This window comes from Ochotona princeps, chromosome 6 (assembly GCF_030435755.1).
Source record: "Ochotona princeps isolate mOchPri1 chromosome 6, mOchPri1.hap1, whole genome shotgun sequence".
Lineage (NCBI taxonomy): Eukaryota > Metazoa > Chordata > Mammalia > Lagomorpha > Ochotonidae > Ochotona > Ochotona princeps.
Window position 1 is genome coordinate 35,789,093 of NC_080837.1, and position 19,451 is coordinate 35,808,543.

The 19,451-nt window shown below is 42.1% G+C and overlaps 1 protein-coding gene across 10 annotated transcripts in view; it reads left to right on the plus strand.

Annotated features, from left to right (window-relative positions):
- The window catches only part of TTBK2 (tau tubulin kinase 2), a 132,750-nt gene that overhangs the window by 74,163 nt on the left and 39,136 nt on the right, over positions 1-19,451 (plus strand). For all 10 annotated transcript variants that reach the window (XM_058665986.1, XM_058665984.1, XM_058665983.1 and 7 more), the window contains 3 exons: positions 3,535-3,608; positions 13,826-13,966; positions 16,282-16,386. In XM_058665986.1, coding sequence (XP_058521969.1) covers positions 3,535-3,608; positions 13,826-13,966; positions 16,282-16,386 — 320 coding nt within the window. The remainder of the gene's footprint in view (positions 1-3,534; positions 3,609-13,825; positions 13,967-16,281; positions 16,387-19,451) is intronic.

The window sequence follows — 19,451 nt, forward strand, 5'->3', positions numbered from 1 at the left end:
CTGCGGCCGAACCCCAACAACCCTCACTCTCTCTAATTGTAGATTGTACCAGTAGGAACAATCGGCCCAGCCTGGTTCTTCCCTGATCTGGTCCACATGAGGCGCACAGGTGCAGTAGCCCTGCCTGGTCTGGTCTGCCCCCATCCCTGCCCACGCTCTCCAGTGGGAGTAGCTGTTCAGCAAGGGGGCCACCCCTAATTCCCCTGCAGGTTCTGCCCCCTCCCTTCCTGGCTCTCACATGTGCTGGTTGGGTGCTGCAGTCACGTTTGGCACAGGCAAGATGGCGACTCAATAAATTCTTACCTAAAGCAATGAAGATGAATTGATAAACCTTGAAAATTTTTGCCAAATTTGTGTTTTGATTGCCAATAAAAGCTCTAACATTTATTTAGTCTTTACATTTTTTTATTATTTAAAAAGATAGATAATGTGACTTCCTCTTTTCCTATTTGTAGTCCTTTGATTTCTTTCTCTTGCCTAATGACTCTGACTGAAACTTACAGAAATGTATTGAATAGCACGGTAGAAGTGCGTGTCCTTGTCTTGTTTTGGATCTGAGTGTAAATGCTTTATGTTTTTCTGCATTTAATACGATGCTTGACTATAGGTTTGTCATAGATGGCCTTGATTATGTTGAGGTATGTTCCTCCTATAACCAGTTTGTTTAAAATGATTGTCATGAAACAATGCTGTATTTGTCAAATGCTTTATCTATGCCTATTGAAATAATCATATAGTTTTTAATTTTCAGTTTACTAATGTGATGTATCACATTTATTGATTTGCACATATTGAATCACCTCTTCATACTGTGTACAAATTCTACCTGGCCTCGGTGAATGACGTTTCTGATATGCTGTCGGACTATATTAGCTGGTGTTTTGTTGAAGATTTTTATATCTGTGCTTATCAGGAATGTAGATCCATAGTTATCTTTCTTTGTTATATCGTTTTCTGATTTTTGGAATTAAAGTGATGCTGCCTCACAGAAGGAGTTTAGGAGGATTCTGTCCCTTTCAATTGTTTTGAATAGGTTGAAAACAATATAATTACTTATTAAGATTTGTTCATTGGAAAGGCAGATTTACAGAGACAAAGAGACAAAGATCTTCCATGTGCTGGTTCACTCCCAAAATGGCTACAACGGCCAGAGCTGAGCAGACTTGAAATAAGGAGCTGGCACTTCTTCCAGGTCTCCCGTGTGGGTGCAGAATTTTGGAGAAATTAAGTAGGAAGTATGTCAATGTTTTTTTTTTAATCTTTGTTTACACAGTTATACTTCTCCAGTGTTGTAAATCCTTAAATTCTCAGGGAAATCTTTAGCTTGGAAGACAAAGCATTTAAGCATAAAACCATAATTGTTTTGTTAAAAGCTTAGCTCTGTGAATCTAATTTCTTGGTAGGTTAAATGTGGTGGCAAAGGAGATAGAGAAATGACCCATGTGGCATCAAGTAGGGAAATGATAACATTTAGGAACAACTGAGACCAGGCATTTGACCTTGGTTGAATAGATAGAACATCTCCTTCTCCCCTTCCTGTTGAGATGAAATGAACGAGAGGGTATAGATAGCATATATGGGCAGATACAAAGCGAGAAGAGGAGGGCCAAAAGACCTAGGTATTGAGTTTGAAAGAAAGCTTGAATTAGCCTTGGTTTCTTATAAGATACTCCTAATGGCACTAGCTTAGTAGAATGGACAGTTGTGTGGCTTCACAGAGTGGACATTTCCTTGAGATTGATAGAATGCCTAATGCCGTCTTCCCTGTTTCACTGCCAGCTTATTCTACTGTGTAGTCTTGTAGCAGTGAGCATCCTAATTTCATTTAATTATTAGATGCTTGCTTGCACATGTGAGGCAAAGAGATGTGGCTAAAACAGAGAAAGACTGAGTTGGCCAGGTTAAAAGGAAGTGCACAAGCCTCCCTCCATGAGATACTGGCAAAGAGACTTAGGCTACTACCAGATAAAGTGGAAGAAGTGATCTAAGTAGACTAGGTACAGAGGATTCCTCAGGATGAGGTTGCTCAGGATGTACTGCTGCTCTCATTTGCTTCTGGTGCCAAATACATTACCTGGGAAGGATGGCTAAATCAGAGTTCCTTGTCTGCACAAGAAAAGCATTTTAGACACACAAAAAAGAATTAGTAGTAAACATGCTAGGAAAATTTAATGAGAATATACCTGAAAGACCAAGATGTCATCTCAGTGAAGAACTGAGAGCCTATTTGTATTTTTTAAAAGATTTATTTATTTTTATTGGGAAAGTATATATATACACAGAGAAAGAAATACAAGGGGAAAGATCTTCCATCTGCTGGTTCACTCCCCAGGTGGCCACAATGGCTGGAGCTGAGCCGATCTGAAGCCAGAAGCCATAGCTTCTTCTGTGTCTGCCATGTGGGTGCAGGGTCTCAAGACTTTGGGCCACCCTTGACTGCTTTCCCAGGCCATAAGCAGGGAACTGGATGAAAAGTAGAGAAGCTGGAATACAAATCAGCACCCATATTGGATCCCGGAGCATGCAAGGGAGGACTTTAGCTTGCTAGGCTACTGTGCCTGGCCTGCCTATTTGTATTTCTAACATAACTCTTACTTATTGCTTCTCTGTGCTGCCAAATGTATTATTTCTGGGCCAGGTAATTTAACATAAACTCAGTATTCCTCTAAATAAATTACTGTTTGTTTCCTCATTTGTTTATTAATTCAGAGACCTTTAATTGAACTGCACAAGGAAGCAGTACATGACCTGGGAGGAGGGCCCAACACAATGGCTCAATAGCTAAATCCTCGCCTTGCATGCGCCGGGATCACATATGGGCACCAGGATCACATTGGGACCCTGCTGCTCCACTTCCATTCAGCTCCGGACTTGTGGCCTGGGAAAGCAGTGGAGGATGATGGCCCAAAAACCTTCGGACCCTGTACCCACTTGGGAGAGCAGAGGAAGCTCTTGGCTTCAGATCAGCTCAGCTCTGGCTGTTGCGGCTACTTGGGAAATGAACAAGTGGGTAGAAGAGCTTTCTTTCTGTCTCTCATCTCTGCAAATCTTACCTGTCTTTCCAATAAAAATAAATAAGTCTTTGAAAAGTGGCCAGGAAGTAGAAGGAATGGGTAAAAAATTAGAGAATAGGGCTAGTTGAGATGCTACTTGGAATGCCTATGTCCCATATCAAAGTGCCTGACTTTGTGAATTCCACCTTCTGCTTCTCACTACTTTGCACTCTGAGAGGCAGGAGTCAAGAAGTTGGGTTTTTGCCACTTTTGTGAGAGATCCAGGTTGAGTCCAGCTCCTGCTTGCAGCCTGATCCAGCCCCTGCTATTACAGACATAAGGGGAGTGAACAAATGGATGGAAGAGTTCTGTCAAATAAACAAATAATAACTTTGGAAAAGGAAAATTTGATAAAACTGTCTTTAAGGTATCAAGATTTTTTATATTCAATCAAAAATATCACATAGAAAATAAATTATATTGTTCAGAAGAAAAATGGTAGTATATGCTTTGTCTACTGTGTTCTTTCTTTTTTATCCAGGGAAAGACCATGTTTGTAGATTTGTTGGCTGTGGAAGGAATGATCGATTCAACTATGTGGTCATGCAGTTACAGGTAGGTTGCCTTGAAAATGTTTCTGGTTTGATCTAAATGTACCCAATCAAAAATCCTTCATCACCTTAAGGATTCCATTTTTCTCTTAAGAAGTAACCTTAACTGCAAGAATTTGTAAGCATTTGCCTCTGTTTTTCTTTCAGTTAAGGTATCTCTGTTCCCTGTCAAGTAGATGAGGTTGAATTGGGTTGAAGGAACAAAGAAAAGAAATTCCAAAAGGTAATAATGGAGTAGTGGCTTGCACTAGGGATGAGAAGAAAACCATTCCATTTTCTGTCACTACCTCAGCTCTTGAAGACAGCACAACCCTCAACTATAGTCACTCTCAAATTTTTAGTGTATGTGCTGCCGAAGTGAGCACTCACTCTCAACATTTCAAACCATGGTACACTGTTCTCAGAATCTACTTTCATCGTTATAAGCTTTGTTTTTTGAGTATTTCATTAGTTTGGATTCTTTCCAGTTTGGTATATTTCAAATTACCTACATCACAGTGACTTCAGATTGATGGGTATGGCCTGAATGCTTCCAGTCTTCATCAGAAAAATCTGTTTGTTTCCCTGTGCTTTTCTATATCATTTGATGTAAATGTAAAGTTCATGTTATCTCTATAAACTGTAGCTTTAAAATCTTTTTTAAGTTACATGACTATTTCTTTAGATGATGTAAATTTATTTCTGAAAACCATTTATCCTTCTGTCCTTTTGAGGCCACATGTTTTCAATGGTATGGTATTTCTTATGGTATCTCTTTCTATGATATTTTGCATTTTCTGGATTTATCCTGTCTTACTGACCCTTACTATGCCCTTATGGGGAGGAGAGGACCAGTTTTAGCCCCAGTTTGCAAATAAAGAAGCTGATTTTGATGGTTATTAAAGCTTGGAGAAAGCCTGATGCCAATATTGTTACTGTAACAATCACTTTTGTATTTAGGTTGCTGATGAAAGGAGAATTCCTGGGAGGAGGCTTTTTGGCCTGCATAGTTTCTCTGAATTGTAGCACATAATCATCATTATTTTTGCACTCATTTCTATCAGTAAGTAGACTCCTAGTAGTGGACAAGCTAAGAAGGAGTCTGGTGTCTGTCAGGAAATGATGGCTTCTGGGGCCCTTAACAAGCTTCTATGGAATTTTCTCAGAACCTTTCCACTTGACTAGTATGTTGCATGGTTTTCTTGTCACAACAAAGTTAACCCACATATAATAGTAATCGACTTGATTTGGGAAAAGGCTAAAGCTAATATGACTGTTAGAGCATATCCTTATTTGACATAATGAAGTTGGTTACTAGGCCTCCCTCATACATTCTTATAAAGTTTACATGCTTGAATTTAAATTCTGTTTGCTAATTCTAATTTATTCCTAAGAAAGAAAATCTTAACCTTATTATTTTTAAGTTAACCTCATTCTCTTACTTCTTGAACTAAATTACATAATATCTGCCTTAAAATTTTTAAGGAACCACCTAATCTCTGTTAGAGAATTTTAGCTATTTTCCATTATAAAGGCTCCTGAAAATCTTAAAGGTTCAACCATTATACATATTTTTGAAAGTTTATTTGTTTTTGTTGGAAAAACAGATTTTTACAGAGAGAAGAGAGGTCTTCCATCTGCTAATTCATTCCTCAAATGGCCACAATAGTGAGAGCTGAGCTGATCTGAAGCTAGGATCCAGGAGCTTCATCTGGTCTCCTACTTGGATGCAGGGGCTGCTACTTTGTTAGGCCATAAACCAGAGAGCTGGGTCTGAAGTGGAACAGCTAGTACACAAACCAGCAGAAATGGGGTGCTGGCACTGTAGGTAGAAGATTAGCTTGATATGCTACCACAAGAGCTTCCATTTCACACATTTAAGTTATTTATTTATTTATTTGTTTGTTTATTTGAGAGTCAAAGAGTCATATGTAGAAACCAAGCTCCCATCCTGACTCCTCAGATGCCTATAACAGCTCTGAGCTATCCTAGGGACTAGTGCTGCTGGGAGCTAGAACATCAGTCAGTGGTAGGAATTCAGTCACTTGAACTATCACTGCTGCTTGCTAGAGTCTGCATTAGCAGGAAACTGCAGCTGCATATTCAACCCAGGTGCTTTGATATAGGATGCTGGCAGTATAACTAGCATCTTAACTGCTAGACCAGCTGCCTGCCTCCCACATTTCTTTTTTCTGTTCTACTAGCAAGATCTCATCTAATAACCTGTCATTATTGAGGCTTTAGATGAGCATGCTTAGGTAGACAAAGAATAGTATTTTGTGATAGATACATCCCCCACACAGTGGATGAAGAGGAGAAATATGTTTTTCAACCTCTCCTAGTTGGGAAAGACTCTGTATAACAAAAGGCAGCTTATTAAGACAAGTTAGCTTCTCGATTTGTGTAGTGTATATCATACTGGAGAAAAACAAAGCTTTCAAAGTGATGCCTTTAAACTTTGCCATAAGTAGTATTTAATAAATAGCACTACATTTTAGGGACTTGACAGGATAGAAGCAGTGCTAGGCTTCCGAAAGGTAGAGGTAAGAAGGAAAATGCATAGAGAGTAAATTACTGGAGTAGAGTTTGCTCACAGGTTCCATTGCTTGGATTCTTTCTCTCTGAGCTGATAAGAGCTTTCTCAAGAAAGGGAGGTTTATATTCTAAAGTTGGGCGAGAAGGGAGGAGGGAAGTGGAATAATTATTTTGTCTGAATCTCCGCCTGCTTAAGGCAGAGAGATGCCAGAGAATTGCTCTGCATTTTGGTCAGCTTTGGCTCCGTAGTCCCCCTTTTTTTTAATTTATTTAATTTTATTGGAAAGGCAGATATACAGAGAGGAGGAGAGACAGAGAGGAAGATCTTCCATCTGATAGTTCACTCCCCGAGCAGCCACAACGGCTGGAGCTGAGCCAAACTGAAGCCAGGAGCCAGGAGCTTCTTTCAGGTCTCCCATGCAGACCCAAGGCTTTGGGCCATCCTCGACTGCTTTTCCAGGCCACAAGCGGGGAGCTGGATGGGAAGCAGGGCAGCCGGGATTAGAACCTGTGCCCATATAGGATCCCAACGCATTCGAAGTGAGGACTTTAGCGTCTAGGCCACAGTGCTGGGCCCTACAGTCCTTATTTTAGTTCCCATCAGTGCAAAAAATCTTTAAAATCTTGTAACCAGTATGGATGTATGTTTGAATTGTAGCTACCATATTTAATTATTTTTATGGAATTAATTCAGAATGCACAAAGGTAGAGAGGATAGTATAATGAACAGCATTCTTTCATCACTCAGCCTCAACAAGTAACAGTATATAGTCAGTCATGTTTCAAGTGTATTCTCTCTTTCTTATCTGTCCTCAGATTAATTTTTAAGCATGTCTAAGGCATAGTTTATCTGCAGCTTAATCCACTTGTGCTACAGCTTCAGCCCCCGGAAGATTCTTTTCTTCTCTTTCTGCTTTTAAGATTTATTTTATTTTTATTGGAAAGGCAGAGTTACAGAGAGACGAAGACAGATTTCCCATCTCCTGACTGACTCTGCAGATAGCTGCAACAGCTGAAGTTAGGAGCAAAGAGTCTCTTCAAGGTCTCACACATGGGTGCAGGGTCCTAAGGACTTGGGTCATCTTCTGCTGACCTCCAAGGCCGAAACCAGGGAGCTCGATGGGACATGAATAGGCACAAACGTGGAGAGCCAGTGCATACTACACTGTGGCACCAGCCCCAGGAGATTCTTTTCAAATTGGTGTTTTATCCTTCTTAGTGCCTCAAACGAAATATTTTTCAGTCAAATCACACAAAACAACGTAGTTATAAATTTATTATATTTTATTTTTTATTTTTGATGATGTTTACATAGTTGGCCAAGGTGGAAAAGGTTGAGGACTTGGGGAGTGTGGGTGAGACCATTTTTTCCTAATCTTTCCCCTCTTCCTCCTGTATCTGGGGGAAGCCACACCCAGCCTCCCTGCCGGCCCAGTACCCAAGGATGGGGAACAGCCACCCAGTACCATGCCATGGTCCTCAATATGGGGCCTGCTCCAATGGATCTATTCAAGTGCTTTTTTTTTTTAAAGATTTATTCACTTTATTACAAAGTCAGATATACAGAGAGGAGGAGAGACAGAGAGGAAGATCTTCCGTCCGATGATTCACTCCCCAAGTGAGCCGCAACGGGCCGGTGCGCGCCCATCTGAAGCCAGGAACCTGGAACCTCTTCCGGGTCTCCCACGCGGGTGCAGTGTCCCAATGCATTGGGCCGTCCTCAACTGCTTTCCCAGGCCACAAGCAGGGAGCTGGATGGGAAGTGGAGCTGCCGGAATTAGAACCAGCGCCCATATGGTATCCTGGGGCGTTCAAGGCGAGGACTTTAGCCACTAGGCCACGCCGCCGGGCCCTCAAGTGCTTTTGATAGTTCTGAAATGCTCTCGATCTCACAGATCCAAGGATGAGGAAATCCTTTCAGGGTCCATCTGCTGACACAGTCCAGTCCGGAGTCTCTGTTTGCCCAAATATTTGCTTTCAGTGCTTGGTTGGGGCAGTTAAGGAATTTTATTTTTTAAATTTTATTTTATTTTTGCTCTCCTTCCTCTGCTATAGTACCACATGTGCTGTGTGACCCCAATGGACTGCCATATCCTCCATGTACATCTGGGCATGCTGTCTACTGCTCCATCTTAGCGACTAAGGAGGTCCAGTTCTGACACATGCACTCCACAGTCAGACAACAGATCCTATGATTCTCCCTGTAGTTGAAGTTCTGAGTCCAGCAGTCCAGAAACCTCATCTGAGAAGATCCCAGACCTGATTCTTGTGTGTGCTTACTAGTATAGGGTCAGGCTCTTTCCATCACTCATGTCAACCTACACACACACAATGGCAGTTGCAATTGCTGGGTCAGTTCTGTCTCCATCCTCTTATGTAAACCAGTGGGTGCCGTGGCCCAGCCCAACCCACAACCACACACTTGGCCTTCATGTTCACCAGCAGGAAATGCAGCCTAGTTGGGCGACCCCCAATACCGCCCCCAGCAGGCCTGCTCCCAGCCCTGGTTCTTATACTTACCAATATGTGCAGCAGACTGGCCAGTCTATCCCACATCCCATTCAGCTCTCATATACATCAGTGGGCATTGAAACCTAGCTCAACCTAACTGACCCCACTATGTAGCCACACTGATGTCAGTGGGTCCTGCAACATGTCTCGCCAGCCCTGCCACCTGCCCTGATTCTCATGCTCACCAGAAGAAATTACAACCATCAGGACCACTCTCAGCTGCAGATCTTGTATTCATCAGGTGGTTTTGTGGTCTTGCCTGACACGACTTTCCCCCAGTCACAACATTTGCAAAGTGATGCTGCGGCAGATCCTAACCAGCCTGCACTTACTTTGACTTATGCCTGCCCCTGTGGATACAGTCAGTTAGCCCATCCTGGTTCTCACCCTGTCCCAGCTCACATGCAGACCAACAGGTGTTATAGCCCTGCCTGGCCTTGTCTTTCCCCCAGTTCCAGTACTCATGCTCAAAAGTGGGAGCAGTAGCCCAGCAGGATAACCTGTCACAGCCCACCTACCAGACTCACACTGCCACCCCTGCACCCCAGGTCTCATGTGTACTAGTGGGTACTGAAGCCCAGTCTGACATGGCCTCACTTCAGCATTTGTCAATGGGCACTATAGCATAGCCTTGCCTGGCCTGGCCCGGCCCAGCCCAGCCTGTCCCCAGTTTCAGCTCATGCTGGTGGATCCCACTGCACAGCCAGCCCAGCCAGTCCCCAGTACTAGCCCTAATGTGGACTGGCCTATGTTGTAGTCCATCTTGACCTATCCTGCATCCCATCCTTTCTCAGATCTGTCCATGTGTGTTACAAACTGGCCCAGCCTGGCTCACCCCAGACCTGACCCACACGTATCCTGGTGGGTACTGTAACCTAGCTTACTCTGAACTGCTCCCAAACTTGGTTCTTGTGCTCACCTGCAGGGACTGCATCCTGACAAAGAAGTTCCCCAAACTCATCTATCAGGCCTCCTCCAAGTGGCAGATCTCAAACACACTGGTGTGTACTTGGCCCAGACTGACTTAGTCTAGCACTTGTCCTGGTCTTGCCCAATTGGCCCACACCCATTCTTGTTCTTACTGTTGGGTGTTACAGCCTGGCCGCACGTGGTCCACATCCTGATATAGCTTTCACATGGTCCAGCAGGTACCAAGACCTAGCCTAGCCCATCCTATACCCGATCTGGCACGTTCCAGTCTAGTCCACATCCATGCCAAAGAATACTACAGTCATGTCCAGCCCAGAATGCCGCCCCCATTCCAACTCTTGTGCTTACCCAGTGGGATCCACAACACAACCGGGGTGTTCCCTTAGCTCCCCTACTAGGCCTGCTCCCAGCCACAGATCTTGCACATGACAACAGTATCTCTGACCCACCATGGCATAGCCCATCCCCTTTCTTAGCCTTTGCCATCAGATACTGCAGCCTGACCTGTCCCAGCCCACCCCGGTCCCAACTCTTTTTTTTTTTTTTTAATATTTATTATTATTGGAAAGCCGGATATACAGAGAGGAGGAGAGACAGAGAGGAAGATATTTCCATCCTATGTTTCACTCCCCAAGTGAGCCGCAACTGGCTGGTGCTGCGCCGATCCAATGCCGGGAACCAGGAACCTCTTCTGGGTCTCCCACAAGGGTGCAGAGTCCCAATGCATTGGGCCGTCCTCAACTGCTTTCCCAGGCCACAAGCAGGGAGCTGGATGGGAAGTGGAGCTGCTGGGATTAGAACCAGCGTCCATATGGGATCCCGGGGCGTTCAGGGCGAGGACTTTAGCTGCCGGGCCCCGGTCCCAACTCCTGATTGTGGGTGCTGCTACCTGGCTCTACACGGTCTGCTCCCGTCCCTGGCTCATTTAAACCATATGTATGATAGCCTACCCCACATGACCAGTACTTCAGCCTGACTGCTGCACACAGCAGAGAGTTAAGGTTGATCTGGCCCTTCCTGGCCCACCCCTCTCCAGAACCAACCCACACACTTGCCTATGAGTAGAGCTTCTTTGCTCAGCCCAACCAACACCCTGAATCACATGCTCACCAGTGGAAGCTACTGCCCATCAGGGGAGTTTCCCAAGTTCCCCTACCTGGCCCAATTCCAGACCCAGATCTCACATGTGATAGTGGGTACTAGGCCCTTACCCAGCATAATCTGTCCCCTCTGTTCAGGCTTTTGTATGACCTGGTGAATGTTGTAGCCCAGTCACATCCTATTCTTGGGTGCGCATTCAGGTGCTGCAGCCTGGACCAGTCCAGCCTATTCCCAACCCAAGCACCAATGAGTGTCAAAGGGTTCCGTGATCATACCTAGCTCAGACTGTCACCACCCACAGCTTTTAAACAAACCAGTGGCCAGTTCCACAGGGGTGGGCCCACATATTAGAACCAGTGACCATCTGGGATCCCAACGCGTGCAAGAGTGCACTTTAGGGGCCCGGCGGCGTGGTCTAGCGGCTTAAGTCCTCGCCTTGAACGCCCCAGAATCCCATATGGGTGCCAGTTCTAGTCCCGGCAGCTCCACTTCCCATCCAGCTCCCTCCTTGTGGCCTGGGAAAGCAGTCGAGGACGGCCCAAAGCTTTGGGACCCTGCACCCTTGTGGGAGATGTGGAAGAAGTTCCTGGATCCTGGCTTCGGATCAGCATAGCATCGGCCGTTGCAGCTCACTTGGGGAGTGAAAAATCAGATGGAAGATCTTCCTCTCTGTCTCTCCTCTCTGTATATCTGACTTTGTAATAAAAATAAATAAATCTTTAAAAAAAAAAGAGTGGACTTTAGTTGCTAAGCTACTGCGCTAGGCCTACAAATTTGTTTTTTTTTTTATACATAGTTTTGCATGATACAGTTTTCCATGAACACTTCAAAATCATTTGTATTCCAAGTCTTACATTAGATGCTTGTTTTGCTTTTATTTTATTTGAAAAGATACTTCAGAGGTGAGTTTTGTGTTTACTACTATGTTACACTAGAAGGCAGTAGCTGATTTTCTTGGTGATGTTAAGGTTGGTTATTGGGCTTAGGAGCTATCAGTGTGATCCATCCATTTTAGAGTTGTCATTGATTTCTTTGCTAATGGTTTTTCAACCCATTAATAATTATTGTCTACATACCTTCTTTGAATGAAGGCTACAAATACACTATTGTAATTCTTCTTGAGATACTTTTTTATAGGAAAGGATAGAATAATACTTGATTTTTTTTCACTTATCAGATTTTGTGATAGCATTTTGTTTCCCTCATAATTTCCTTAGGAAGACTGGATATTGTGGCTTGGTGAGTTAAGCTTCTTCTTTGGATTGTAGCCCTGCTGTCCTTCAGATTTTTGTGTGGTTTTTTTTGCAGAAGAAAAAAGGAAACATCTAGGTGAAACAACACTTTGCAAAATCATTGTAAGAAAGAATACCTTGGGCTCGGCAGCGTGGCCTAGTGGCTAAGGTCCTCGCCTTGATCCTATATGGCTGCTAGTTCTAATCCCGGCAGCTCCACTTCCTCTCTGTCTCTCCTCCTCTCAGTGTGTCTGACTTTGTAATAAAAATAAAATAAATCTTTAAAAAAAAAAAAAGAATACCTTTAGTTCAACATAAAGTTGAAAAGTAACTTTTAATAGGTGAATGCTGTTTACAGCCTTGAACCTGTTTCTCTACTTGTTAAAACAGGAAGAGAAACAACTTCTATTTAGGGTGCTATGAAATGCAAGCAAGAATACAATCTGATGCTGGCTACATGACATATTTTGCTTTTTCAAAAGTTATTTATTTGAAAGGTAGAAATAGAAACATCTTCCACCCACTGGTTCACTCCCAGAAAGAGAAGCTCTTTCTCTGTGTCTCTCTCTCTGTCAATCTGCTTTTCCAATAAAAACAATTTCATCTATTTTATCCACTTATTATTAATTATTAACCATTAATTTATTAATAAAATAATAATTATCTCTGAAGACCATTAATAGACAAAGCAATGTGCTGATCATTGTAATTTATTATTATTATTAGTTTGTTAATACATTTAATGATTTATTGTTTTATCAGAAAGGCAGATTTACAGAGGGGGTGGTTGAGAGATCACCTATCCACTGGTTAATTCCTTGAATGACTGTAACAGTTGGAACCAAGCTGGTGCAAAGCCAGGAAGCTCCCCTAGGTCTCTCAAATGTATGCAAGGGCCCAAGGATTTGATTATCTCTCCATTGCCTTCCTAAGACATGAGCAGAGAGCTGGATTGGAAATGGAGTGGCCAGAACATGAACTGGTGCCCTCTAGGTATGCCAAGCACTGTAGGTGAAGGATCAGTATGATACACTGCTGTGCCGGTCCCTATCCATTGCTTTTTTAAAAAAATAATTAATTTATTTTTATTGCAAAGTCAGATACATAGAGAGGAGGACAGACAGAGAGGAAGATCTTCCATCCGATGATTCACTCCCCAAGTGACTGCAATGGCTGGAGCTCCGCCGATCCAAAGCCAGGAGATAGGAGCCTCTTCTGGATCTTATACGCAGGGGCAGGGTTCCAAGGTTTTAGGGCATCCTTGACTGCTTTCCCAGGCCACAGCCAGTTAGCTGGATGGAAAGTGGAGCTTTTGGGATTTGAGCCGGCATCCATATGGGATCCCATTGCGTGCAAAGCAAAGGCTTTAGCCACTAGGCTACTATGCCGGGTCCTCCATTGCTTTTTATTCTCTTTCATCTATTGCTTTTTCTTTGGCTAGAAGTATGTTTATCATGTCATATTTTATCATAATAATACTATTTACTTATGTTGAGTACATACTGGGTAGCAGACAATACCATACAAATTTCATATCAATCTGTTTTGTCCACACAAAACTCAGAGGTAAGTAACATTCTTATTTTGTGAGGAAACTGATGCAGGAAAGTTAGGAAGCTTCTGTGAAACATACGTTAGATAATAATTGAGAAATTATGCTTTTGTTTGTTTATGTAAATCTTCTAGAATAATCAAGTATTTCAACATCACACATGAAGAGAAACATGATGAATTGGAAACTTGATATGCTAAAAAACAGATTATTCTTAAGTTTGTAACACTCATTATTAAGTGAATCTGTTCTGTTGGATGAGAATAATTGTTTAGGTTAAATTCCTGTTCTGTTAGTTGAAACATTTTCAGTGGTGAGTATTTTCCAGTTCTTCTTTTAGCCTTAGTACCGTATTTGAAAGCCTTCATTCGGCTTCTGCAGGGTCGTAATCTGGCAGATCTTCGCCGTAGCCAGGTCCGTGGCACATTCACCATTGGCACTACTCTTCGGTTGGGAAGACAGATACTGGAGTCTATTGAAAGCATTCATTCTGTGGGATTCTTACACCGAGACATCAAACCGGTAGGAGCCTCTTGCAGCCAAAGCTGTTTGGTACTCCATTTAACACAATGAATTACAAGTAGAGCTTTGTGCATTTGCAGTGGTTGAATACAAGGTATTATTTTTGTTTCCACATAGGACTGGAAATAAAAATGTTATTTTCCCCCTCCAGTTTTTTGTAAAGTGATAATTACAAATTAAAATTTATTTTCAAAAGCTTTTCTTAAACAATGAACATATTCCCTTAGGGTCAAATTAAAAATGATTTATGTTTGACTGTAACTATCATGAGTGTTAACAATGCTAATTACTTATAGTAAATTGATGGTTACATTTTGAATTTTTTTCCTGATATTGGTTTTAGAAGTATATCTATTTGCTTTTAGGTGTTTGCATTATCTCAGTTTGTCTTTTTAAGGAAACCATCGTTAGACCAAACCTTCTCCTAAATGCTATAATGGAATTTTGTGCTTTGTTTTGTTTTTGAAAGATTCTTTTTTTCTTAGACTTTATCATTTCAATAACTATGAAATATGCATTTCTTCCTTTTCAGTACCCTGTTGTGCTTGAGGGGAGATAACCCATCATGTGCTGGTGTAGATGAAAAGTACAATTCTCTGTTGTTACATGCTTTCTAACATTAGTGTACATGAAAAATGTCAACAAAAGTACTCTAGTAGAGTCAGATTCAGTGTGAAGGAGCCTTTAACTTACTTTCACTACATGTGTTTTTTTAAGAAATGTGGTGATTGAAAGTTTCCATTTTCATGAGGCTGTTAAATAGAATGTTAAGTGAAATGTTGTTCTAAAAGAACAGGTAACCATTCTGTAACCTTACTTACTCATCTTTCAAGCTTGTGGTCACTTAGCATTATAGTGATTTTTACTAAGAATAGAAAGTATGTTTTACAAAAAATACTATCTCTGTTAGATTTAGTGGAGTTCCATTTTGTTATGCTTATGGAAATTTTTTTTGTTTTAATTTTTATTCATTTATTTGTGAGGCAGAGAAACAGAATAAGGCAGGGTGTGCCCTTCTGCTAGTTTACTCCCCAAATGTCCACAGTGGCTGGCCCTGGGCCAGAACAAATGCTGGGAGCTGGGAATGCACCCCAGGACACTATGTGGGTGACAGCAACTTCTTTACTTGAGCTGACGCCTTTGTCTCCCATGGTCTGCATTAGCAGGAAACTAGAATCAGGAAGCAGAGATAGGAATCAAATCTAGACACTCTGATGTTGGATGTAAGTGTCATAGCTACTATGCTAAAGGCCTGCTCTTTAGCAACGTCTGAGTTATGAATTGTTTTTGACCCATTTTTAGCCTCTCTTATTTCAAAAAGTGGGAGTTAGATTTCTGTTTAAACAGTGACTTTAGGAGTAGAATTTCAAGAAACACAGAATTCTGAATTAAGACAGGGCTATGTTGAATGTTGCTTTAAATAATTATTTGATTTCTTTTGCATCCAAAGTCTACTTGATGCTATAATTTAACACAATCCACAACTAAATTATATATGAGTATCTAGTAAACCCCATGGACTAAAATTGTACATTTAGAACATGTGTTTTATAGTTTCAATAGAACTACAATTGAGATTTAACAAAGATAAGGACTGTTTTATAAAAATCCATGTGTTTTCAAAGATTAGTTACTCCTCACCATGGTGTTGAGGATTTTCCTGCACCCCCCCCAAAAAAAAAATGTTCTGCACCTTAAATGTCGACAAATGTCTTGTTAGAGTTACAAACCAGTCTAGATTATCCTAAAATCTGCCAAGATCAGCAAAATTATACTTCAGCACAACAATTGGCTAAATATGAAAATGAAATAGACACGAGACAGCTGAATGGTACCTTATAGACATTTTAAGGTATATAGCAGCCGGTCCTGTATATAAACTAAAATTGAAATGTCAATGAGCTAATCATAGGTTGTGGTTAGGACTTGCTTTTTTTTTTTTTTTTTTTTTAACATACTGGTTACTCAAAACCATGTCAATTCCATAATATTGCAAACTGCTGTTGATGTTATATTGGGACTCTTAATTGACTAGGATGATATTTTACGAGCTCTAAGTTCGGACCAGAAATGGTCTCCCCAAGAAACTGTTCAACCCATCTGGACAAAAAGTAGCTGGACTCTATGCTTGGTATATGTTTGCAAGGAAAGAATCTTGATTGAATTTGAACTGTAATACTGCATCAAGGTGGAGGAATCCACCAGGGGGAGGGGAGGGAGAGTGGTAGGGGGATTCCCAGAGCCTATGAAACTGTCACATAATGCAAAATAATTAATAAAAAAAAATCCATGTGTTTTCCTTCTTTATTTTCTAGTCAAACTTCGCCATGGGTCGCTTTCCTAGTACATGCAGGAAATGTTACATGCTTGATTTTGGCTTGGCTCGACAATTTACCAATTCCTGTGGTGACGTCAGATCCGTAAGATTTTTCATATTATCATTAAATATTTTAAAATCAACTTATGATTTATACTGCTACTCCTTTCAAAGAAATGCCAATCGTGTGAGGGTGGCCTTTCTCTCTCTGTTTCTCCTCTCTGTAAATCAGCCTTTCCAGTTAAATGTGTGTGTGTGTGTGTGTCTGTGTGCGCGCACGCACGCGCCAGACCTCTGAAGCTGGGAAAAGGAACAATACTAGGCATCTGTGTTACATCCTGTTTTGGGAGCTGAGATTCCTTAGGTTTGCCAGTAGTGGCATAGAACCACAGCTCCTTGGCAGGGGGTAGAGCCTATATTCCAAAACTGGGAATGTCAGAGAAAAAAAAAACTTACTCATGATAGTTTTGTTTTTAATATTTATTTACTTTACAGATATATAGAGACAGAGATCTTCCATATGCTGATTCACTCCTCAAAAGGCATTGACGGCTGGGTCTAGGCCATGCCATAACCAGGAGCCAGAAACTTCATCTGGGATTTTTTTTTTTTAAGATTTATTTTATTTCATCTTTTTTATCGGGAAGGTAGATATACAGAGAGAAGGAGATGCAGAAAGAAACATCTTCTGTGTGCTGGTTCACTCCCCAAGTGACCACAATGGCTGGAGCAGAGCTGATCTAAAGCCAGGAGCTGGGAGCTTCTTCCAGGTCTCCCTCACAGATGCAGGTTCCCAAGGCCATGGCTGTCTTTGAGTGCTTTCCTAGGCCACAAACAGGGAGCTGCGTGGGAAGTGAAGTATTCTGGACATGAACCGGTGCCCATATGGGATCCTGATGAATGTAAGGCAAGGACTTTAGCCACTGGGCTACTGTGCCCTTTGTCTGGGTTTCTTACGTGAGTGGCAGATGCCCAAGCACTTGGGACCATCATCTACTGCTTTCCCAAGTGCATTATCAGGGAATTGGTTTACAAGTGGAGCAGCTGGGATGTGAATCTGAGCTCATGTGGGAAGCCAGCATCATCAGGTGATAGCCTAACCCAATGTGCCACACATCAGGCCCCATGATACTTATTAAAGAAAAATAATGGAGAATTTTGCAGTGGTGTGTTTTTTAGTAGGGGAGAGAGGTGGGCTCAACTAAAAATACAAGAAAGACAAGTGGAGATTTATAGCTAAAGAGCAAAGTATGACTCTGGATGGAAAATCATGATTGGGAGCATTCTCAAAGAAGGGGATAAGGGATTTCCTCTGGCTGTCAAGTGTGATCAAGTATCCAGAGTGGAGGATTCTTGCTAAACTGACCCAGCAGGACTCTGGTAAAACTGACCTAGCAGAGACGAGCAGAGATGCCCACAAATCAAGGACTACTCTCCACGATAGCACCTCTGGAGAGCGGAAAGAGGCAAGAGACGGTGCTCCAACCAGGATTCCCTTTTGTGGGGTCATGGATGGTGCTCACTTCGGATTGGTGGGGATTTAGTGTGCATGAGGTTTTCTGGGAGCTTCATGGCGTCTCCACATGGGGTTCAGCTTACATATATTCATCATGGCTCTCCTTCCTTCCAGTCCTGGGAGAATGACAGGTTGCATCATGGGCAAGGAGTAGTACTGAATGTGGCATTTAAGGGGATGAAGTTAAAGTACAGAGCTGAAAAGCAGTAGTTATGGAAAAAATGTTCCAGCTCATTTCCTAAGTGCCTGTCCATTCTCTATATTGAAGAAAAAGTCTTTGCCAGAAGTGCAGTGTAAGAAGAGTGCTTCTGAGACTGGCACCATGGCATGGTACGTTAGATTCTTCTGCAGTGCGGACATCCTATGTGACCACAGATTTGCATCCCAGCAGCTCCATTTATGATCCAGCTCCCTGCTTGTGACCTTGGTGGGACTGTGGAAAAATGGCCCCAGTCTTTTGACCCTTGAACCTACATGGGAGACCTAGAAGAAACTCCTGGCTCCTTACTTCAGATCAGCTCACCTCTAGGTGTTAACAGCTATTTGGGGAATAGACCTGTGAATGAAAGATCTGTCTGTCGTTCCTTCTCTCTAACTCTGCCTTTCAGATAAGGATGAAAAGAAATCTTCAAAAACTTTTGAACTATCAAAACCTCTTGAGCCAGGACCCTCAGAGCATGCCCCAGGGGTCCTAGAATGGCATCAGGTGGCTGTTCTCCATCTCAGGGTGCCGAGGTGGTTGGGTGGTTTGGTGTGGCTTCTCCCCTTATCTCCTTCCTTCCCCCAGATACAGGAAAGAAAACAGAGAATGTGGAATAATGGTCTCATCAGCCTTTCTGTAGCCCTTGACCCTTTGTACCGTAATCAACTATGTGAAAATCATAAAAATAAAGATAATTATGATAAAGGAAAAGATAAAATAAGTAACACTGAAAAGTTAAAAAAGAAAAGAAAGAAATCTTCAAAGAAAAAGCAAGAGTGCTTCCCTCACTTCACCTGCATTTGCCAGGACGTGGCTTTCTCAGGATAATCAGTTGGATACAAGAAGTGTTATAGTCTTGTCCTGGAGAGAAAGCCTGCTAGTCTAGAACTGAGGAAAAAGAAATCCCTGTGTTGTTGGCTGCAGCCATCTCAGTGGAATCTTTTTGACTGCACTGGGAGTGAGGAGAGAGCAGCCTCACTTAATGAAGTTTCAGAAATTTTCTTGAGCAGATACTTCTCATTAGTTGTTTGCCTTTATTGTCATTTTTAGAAGCTTTAACCAATTATTTTTAAGCTATTTTAGCAGTTTCACTAGAGATTGAGTCAGGAAACAACACACATTCTCACATTGGCAGTCATCTCTCACCATAATCCTTCTGAAGTTTTCTATAATTAATTTGTTTTCATTTGGTTGAGAGACACAGAGAGATCTTGTACTCACTGCTTTGCTCCTCACGAACCTGCAATTAACTACAAACAACCAGAATCTGCACCCCTTTGGGGTCTCCCACATGGCAAAGACCCCAGTGCTTAGTCATCACCTGCTGCCTTCCAGGGTGTACATGATCAGGAAGTGTTAAGTAATTATGGGACATCTGTTCAGCTCTAGTGATAACATTGTCATCTAGATAATGAAGCATAACTTATTAGATTTCAGTACATTTTGGGAG